Source organism: Chaetura pelagica, unplaced genomic scaffold, assembly GCF_000747805.2.
Source record: "Chaetura pelagica isolate M959 unplaced genomic scaffold, ChaPel_1.0 scaffold104, whole genome shotgun sequence".
NCBI lineage: Eukaryota > Metazoa > Chordata > Aves > Apodiformes > Apodidae > Chaetura > Chaetura pelagica.
The window spans coordinates 5,893,317-5,901,523 of NW_009953786.1; the positions used below are offsets into that span (position 1 = coordinate 5,893,317).

General features: G+C 36.9%; 1 protein-coding gene across 1 annotated transcript in view; it reads right to left on the bottom strand.

The window, feature by feature from the left end:
* The window catches only part of LYRM4 (LYR motif containing 4), a 68,449-nt gene extending 61,756 nt beyond the window's left edge, over positions 1–6,693 (bottom strand). The window contains exons 1-2 of the mRNA XM_010000975.1: positions 6,689–6,693; positions 2,527–2,647 (exon numbers count right to left, since the gene is read on the bottom strand). Of these exons, the coding sequence (XP_009999277.1) occupies positions 2,527–2,647; positions 6,689–6,693 (126 nt within the window). The remainder of the gene's footprint in view (positions 1–2,526; positions 2,648–6,688) is intronic.
* Between the last annotated feature and the right edge of the window lie 1,514 nt (positions 6,694–8,207).

Here is an 8,207-nt window from a genome sequence, read left to right on the forward strand (position 1 = left end):
GATTACAATGGTTCTTCTGGTGTAATGAAGAAGTCAGAATCCATGCTAAGAGGTAATAACAAATCTTGCCTAACCTTTTATTGCTGTCATGCTCTTGAACGAAAAATAAAATGGACAACACTTTTATCTATGCAAAATGCAGGCTGGTATATGAAATAGTTTCCTATTGTTCATGCACAGGCTTGTTAGAGATACTTTTGTGTGTACAGGCACGTGTATGTTTATGTCTGATCAAAATGTTCACTAGCAACCAGGAAACAAAAGATGTCCTTAATCCTAACTGCTCCTTTATAAAGAACAGTGAGTGGGTGTACCAGTGAGGGATCAACCAAGCCTGCCTGCCCTTCCTAATCTTTCCAAGGCAGCTGAAACAGTTATCTGATGCTGAGGGACAATCTTTAGGCTAAAACAAAACTGCCTAAGAGGTGCAAGACAAGACCCACACCTTTGAAGGAAAAGAGTCTGCCCACCCAAGAGTCTGTTTTAGAGAAACAATATATTTTTTCAGGGTCTACAACAACAAGGTAATCCAGGTGTTCACAGGACTCAGACAGGAGAGATTCTGTTTTAAAATCTGTTCCGGACCTCCTATGGCTGAAATGAGTCAGCAGAACCACATTTTGTTAAAAGAAAAGCTGGAAAGCTTTTATTTTAGCAAGACTTACCCACCATCTGATTTGGAACGGCCTATTATTTAGGCTCACAGAACCAGCAAGAGCCAAACTACCTACACCAAGTCAGGGTTCCCCAAACATTAAGATACTACAAATCAGGGTCCTCACTTCAGCATCACAGACACATCTGTGAAGCAGGAATAGTATTCCACACCTACCTCACGTGCTTTGATACACTGAAATTGAACTCCCTTCAGAAAAAGAAAGCACCTGCTATTATAAAAGAGCTGTACCAAGTTTAAAACAAAAATAAATTTAGTACACTTCAGTCATCCATTTCCTGACAACACAGTTACTGTGGTAGACTCACTAATGTTCTGCTGATCTATTAAGAGATATGTTTAGATTCTTACAACCTTCACAGAACATTTTCTGAAACACTGGTGGGAATTTTTCTTATAGCCACAATCTAGAAGAGATTTGCTGTAACATTTTACTATGAGAGATCTCACATTCACAAATTGTTACATCAAAGAAGATGCAGATTTTTGTAAGTGGTAGAATTTGATCTGGTGCATTTTTATCTTTTGGCAACTCCTCCATTGTCCTCTCCAGACTCTAATACCTCCCTGGAAATCAATATTGGATATCAAGGCCCTCAAAGACAAAAACTCAAAAGAGAGAAAAAAAATAGATGAAAGTTCTACTAATTACCTACAGATAAGAGAAAAAAATGAGATGAAAGTTCTACTAATTACCTACAGATAAAAAACACTCCAGCATTTAAATATAGTTGCATTGAATCAATCCAATCTTAATTGTTTCTTCAAGAAATACTTTTAAAATTAAAAAAAAAAATATAACAAAGATATGTTACCACAAAACAACACCTGTTCCTGGGAGAAGAGATTCCAAAGAAATAATTTAGCTTGCACCAAAATATTCATACTTAATGACTAAACCAAAGGGCTTAGCTTTCTACTGAAATAAGACTCCAGCTAACCGACCTGCTGGTTGTTAAAAGATTCATGTTATCACAGACCATGGAAGAACAGGTGCACAGGTGCATTTGAGACTTAATAAAAGGACTACTGAGTTTTGACCAGTGTCAGATTTTGCATGGAAGGACAGCCTAAGCAATGCAAGTTCCCTTGGAGAGTTAAGGCATAGAAGCTTGCTTTCTTCAAATTTACAGTGGTCTCTGTAGATAGACAGTAGGTACATATGAGAATTAATGAAGTACCTAAAGTACAACAAAGTGCAATTCATATCTAAGTAATATGGCACCAAGTGGAAGGAACAGAGATGCTACAAATGCTACTCAGAAAAGGCCAGAGAAAAATATTGCTAGTGACTCAACTTTTTGCAAAGAAAAATCTACCACCCTGCTTGGACACACTTAGCCAACATTTAATTCATTCACTTTAGGATTTTCTTGTTCTGCTCCTGTTCTAACATTGTATCTGGAGGTGCAGAAAAACAAACACAGAAAGCAAGACCATTTGGAGTGACTGTCACAGCCACTCTTCTAAACCTATGATATAAGAAGGAAAGCACAAGAAAAGGAACCCAACACACATGAGCTAGAAGAAAGACATTCAAAGGAAAATTAGGGCAGAACAGATAAGCAGAGTGAAGAGACAGTAAAACAAACACCAGAAAAGGTAATGGAAGAGTATACAAACTTTTGACAGGAAGGCCTGTTCTGCTCAGAAACAAACAGCCCCAAATTCCCCATTGCAGCTATCATGGATAAACAGATGGTTACCACCCTCTCAAACTGAGACATAAAAAAACTACTGTTGATCCAGAGATGTTTTGAACAAGGATTTATTTTTCCCACCTCTAATGGTACAAGTGAATTTACCAAGGAGTGTACAACTCTTAGATAAAATGAGAGAAATAAACCTACCTGCCGATGAATAACCTCAAGGTTTGCTTTGGCTTTATTCACTAGTTCTTCTATTTTTTCAGAATCCTTTATATTCTTGTTTTCTCTGAAGGCATCTCTTATCCTCCTGATGGCATACATTCTAAACACAAACAGTAAAAAGACATATATTCATAGATGTGCCAGTTTACAACATTTCAACATGCAGATTTTTTTTACAAATATACACAGACATATACAGTTTGCTCAGTTTTATACATAAATCTTTTTATTCAGGGTCTTGCCTTGCCTGATTTGAAACAGTGACCAGAATCTTGAATTAAAAAAGTGTTTTTATTGGCTGTTATTGTAGAAAAATGTTGTATTTCACACGAGTCCGGTTGTTATTGTTGTAAACATACTGTTGGATGCCTGGCCTCTATATTGCAAAGCTCAAGAACATAAAAAAAAGCTAAGAACCTAAAAAACATCCACCAAATGCTTTTTGAATCAGTGCGACTATTCTTATTCAGCAGACTCTAAAGGTCATCGGTCTCAATGTTAATCACAAAATACATTATCTGTTATTCCTAGTTCTGCCTTTGTAATCTGGCAGTCAAAGAAAGACTGATGGACCAACCATACCAAAAAGGGCTCCTTCCCCATCACTCCCTTCTCTGACAAAGTGTATTTCACCTCTCAGTCCAACACACCACCTCATCCATTTCCCCACTAAGAAGCAATAACAGGACATGATCTCTTCAAGCAGTAAAAGGTTATATCATCTCTGCTTTCAGAAAGGAAAGTTCAAAGCTGCACTCATCTCTTCTTTTAAAACCAATAAAGAACCTTTATCCAGTCTGCATTGTACTGCTCAATAAAAACCAGGGCCAATTTCAATATTAAAATAAAATTTTCAGACTGAGCATAGCTACTTTCATTAAACCCATGCTAAGGGAGGGGAACGAGAAATGGTAGTGAACTGATCCTGCTCGGCTATCTTGATAATGTCCCACTTCCCTACCACCACATCACATCAGTATCAATTTTACTAAAGAAACGAAAAACCCTATATGCAGTGCTAGAAGGAAGAAAAAAGGCTGCTGCAAACAACACAAATGGTGTAATATTTCAACAAATGTTTTCAATCTTGTATAAAAGTGAAATATGAGACACAAAATTGTCTGAAACATGATCATAAGAAACTCCAAAGACAATGTCGAAAAATAAAATATTGGGGGAGGGGATGGAGGAGAGGAAGAAGAGGAAAGATGAATAGCCAGCAGCAGCCTATAACGTTAGATGGTGCTATCCAGCTCCTCATGCAGCCTCCACCAACCAAGCAGCGTATTTCCTCTTTGAAATAAGTAATAAATTTACAAATAATACATTTCAATCACTGGAGTCAGGATGGTTATGGAGTGCCACCCTGCTGCCACGCACCAGCAGATGGTGCATGCTTTTAATTAGGGCCTGTTCACCTATAATGTGACACTGGGGTGCATGAGTAAGCAAGTGTGTGTTTGTATGTGTGAAGTTAATAGAATGTATTAAATATGGAAGCTCATTCTCATCTGCAGCTGCTGTCCTAGCAAGATTTGAAAGGGAAGCAGCTTATTTCTTTCAGAAAAGAAACCCCAAATCACTACAATGCGGTATCATTTTGTTGCTTCATTATGGATACATTTCAAATCACTTCATATACATATGCAGGGTTAAACTATGAAGAAACATGCAATAATTTCTGCAAGAAAGTCAGGGCTTCCAAACAATACAAAGACCATATATATATAAGAAAACAACAACCAGAAACTATCCATTAGTGGGGACAAGTCTTTCAAAACACAACACAAATTAGTAAATGCTATCTATATAAAAAACACGAGACTAAAACAAGTTCCTATTTAGTATAACACCTACAGACTGTTGTTTTTTTTTTTGCTTTGTACATATGGTACACTCAGTTTCTGTTTTCTCCCTCTTCCTCTCATTACACCCAACAGTTGTTTAGAAAGGAGACATGAGACTATTTTTTGTCTATAGTCAGAAAGTTGCATTGTTTTTTCCATTTACAATTTATTTATACCTTTATGATGTTAACACCCAAATGAAGTTATTTTATGTAGGCTTTAGCACAATCCTAATTCTGCAGCTAAATCAATATATCTCCAGCATTCTCTAAACACACTTCAGAGACTTGCTGTAAATCCTGGTGCTATACATTGAAATTCAATATATCACTTCAAATAAGAACGAACTGAACTCAAAGCTCAAACCTAATACTGTAATGACTGTAAAACATCCTTTCTTCCTCATTGAGAGGTGCCAGGGGAATATTTCACCAACACTCAAATTCTTTGAAAATTATGTAAAAAATGTTAAATCAAGAAAATCTGGCAGTTTTGTTTTGTTGTTTTGTTTAAAAAAACAACAGCAAAAAACCACCCAACTTTTTATATAAAACAACAGTTGTGAGCAGTATAAACTCCAAACCTCAACACACTCCACATTCAAAAGTTTCTAAATTGCATTAAAAGCTAGTGCTAACATTAGGGCTGTGATATTTTTTCATATGCTATGAAAAGAACCTTTTCATTCAGACATAGATTTGTTGGTTTTGTTTTTTAAAAGCACTATTCCAAAATCATCTGGTTGTTGAAAGGCGTGAGTAGTCAACTGAAAAGCTAATCTACTGGTGCGTAGTTGCAGTTCACTAAGTGCAAAAACTAAAGCAAATGATGTACCATTTGAAATCACAGCTTGAAATAGCAGAGAATACATGGGTATCTCATAGAATTTTACATTAATCAAAGAGAAGCACTTAAATTAAGACAGAGTGACAGATAAAAAGCATAACAGCAAGTGACATGGTTGCTGTACCTTATATATGTTTATTTACCCAAGCTGGCACAAAGAAACGGAGGCTACACAACATTACAGTAAGGTTGAGCCCATCTAAGTGAAGGGGAACTGCTGCAATTTTACCACCCTGCCTAAGTCACAAACCCTTCCTCTGCCTCCTTCAGACCAGCACATCCAGTCTGATACTTGGCCCTGAGGTGAGCCAGTCCAACATACTAACCTGAGAGAAGGCCAGACTAAATAAGTGAGCTTTTTTATTGTTGCTTTGGGTTTTTTTTCCTCTAGATTAGTGAGTTCCATTGGCTCTGCATGGGACTGGATGAGCATTAGGGCCATAGAGGAGGAGGGAACACAGCAGTACTGATTTACTTGTGTACAGTTTGCGATCTCACTCCAAAGGGCTGAGAAAGTCAGATAAACCAAGGGGACTCTCTTCATTGAGAAGGTAACAAGCAAGCCCTCCAGATAAATGGGAAAGCAATCCTGCATACAGTACACTCAGCTCTTGTAGACCTTTGAGAAAGGTCCCATAAATAGCAACTGTATTCATTAAGAAACATCACTGCAAATGAAAACTCCAACTGCATTTCACAATCTACTATTTTTCTCCCCGTTCTTTGGAAACAAATACTGAAAAACAGATGTAAGATGCAACCAGGCATTTTCTTCTCTTTTTTCATCCAAGCACACTGAAATTTTAGAAGAGAACACCTTGGATTTTATCTTCTGCGAAGACCATTTAATGAGTTAGTGGCAGGAGTTTACAGTTGAATATATTAGCTCAGTTCTCTTTTACATATGTACACTCAAAATGCTTTTTGTGATCCTTACTTACATGCATATGTCACACAATTAACTCCCAATTAAATCAAAAGTATGTACTCAATGGGTAATAGACTCAATGGGATGGCTTCAGACCAAAGCCACCACAGGTGAATGGCTATGCAAAGTAACAGATGCACATGAGCAGAAAATCGAAAGGGGGCTGGGGGCTCATGTGAGAACACCAGGGCAGAAACATTACCACAGACTCATAGGGAATGGGCACCACTTGTTAATGTCAAGAGACAACAATGCCTCCAAATAATAGTGAAAAACAGTTATAAATAGAAAACAGGCTTTTTCCTAATACTCAGTCATTCAGCTCCACCTTCAAAGAGTCTATCTTTTCTCCTTCCCCGAAGCACAGTTGAAAACCTCACGTGTCTTCATAAAAATGAAGCTTACAAGAAGTGAAGTCTGAAACAATGGCTATTGAGGAAAAATGAAATTGCAACGAAGTACTTTGGAAAATAATAGCTGCTTGGGGATTTAGATTTTTTACTTCAAAATGTTTACCTACGTCATGCTCAAACAGAACAGAAAAAACCCCATCAGTTTCCTTTCCAAGTCTTCACTCTTTGTGCTCTGCTAAACCAGAGTGTAAGAAAAGAAGCTGAAACACCACACAGACACTTGCTTTTATCCACCCAGCACCATCCCTTCAAAATAAACCTGTTTGTCCCAGCACCACTTTGTATTTACCAGTAATTTAACACGCTAAAGGTATCTTTCTTAGGCAGCTTTAAAAACACACTGGCATGTCTTTGTGATTGTGACCAAATATCATGTATTAATGGATCATAGCACAGTTATATGCATCATACTGCTAAAACTAACAGCTATTACGAATTTTAAGTCACTGAGCACATGCACAAAGACAGAAGAGGACTGTGGTACACAACATACGTAGGCAAAACAGATTACAAGGGAAGAAGCCAGCAGGACAGAATAGGAAGGTATAAAGTAAAATGCATTTTTCCTTATTAGCTTCAGTTGTATTTAATAAATTAAGGCAAGTACTCAGTAGCCAGCCACTAGGAAGCTCACTGTTGTTAGTAAGTCTGAAATTACACATATGATGCTTTTCTTAAAGGACACAATGTGCAAAAGAGAGATATTGATTTACAATACAGTAATATTATTGCAAGTGAGGGATTCCTTTTATATAAGCTGTTTCCTCTCACTAACTGTATTTTCTTACCACTTCTCCCTTCCAATTAGCATCTATTAACTTAAGGTAGGAGCAGCATGATTTTTCAGAATTTTCTATTATTACTAGCAAAATATGCAACAGATGAGATTTGTCTGAATTTTCAGAATTACATATAATTTAAAAATGGAAATGTTTTTCATAACAAAAAATCTTCAGAAAAATAATTTTACCTCACCTTAAACTTTTATTAGCATTAGTGCGGATGTCTTCTTATAGAGAATTACTTCAGAGGGAATGATCACTTACATATATATTTGTAGAGATATGTACCATATATATGTTCCATACATACATATGTATTTACATTCTTTTTTCTACAATAAAGGTCTCATTGAAAGACATCAAGAAAGGTGAGACAAAAGATGCATGTAATTACAATTTAATACTAAAAAAAGAAACGTGACAACAGATATGTGTTTGAGACTGAAAGTAAGTATTTCACAGGGAAGTAGTTGTGACTTATCTAATTAAACACAGGACCAACAGAAGGGTGTGGATGGGATGTTTTATCAACAAGGTGTTCCTCAGACTCCATCACTAGACACTTTTTCAGCATTGACACCTCAAGTTATAGCACAACAACAACAACATCTGCCTGTTTTCTAAATAGCAAAGCCTATTCCTCGAATCAAGCTTTGCTTGGGAGAGCAATGGGGGTGGCCGGAAGATAGGAAGGAAGGAGGGAAAAGTAAAGAAACAGAAAAATTAAGACTACCACCCAATATTTCCTTGACTGTTCTAACCAAAGTTCTGAGACAGTCTTCACAAAAAGTCTAAAGAATTAAACTCACCAGCCACTACTTGGTTTCTCTGCTACTATACAAGT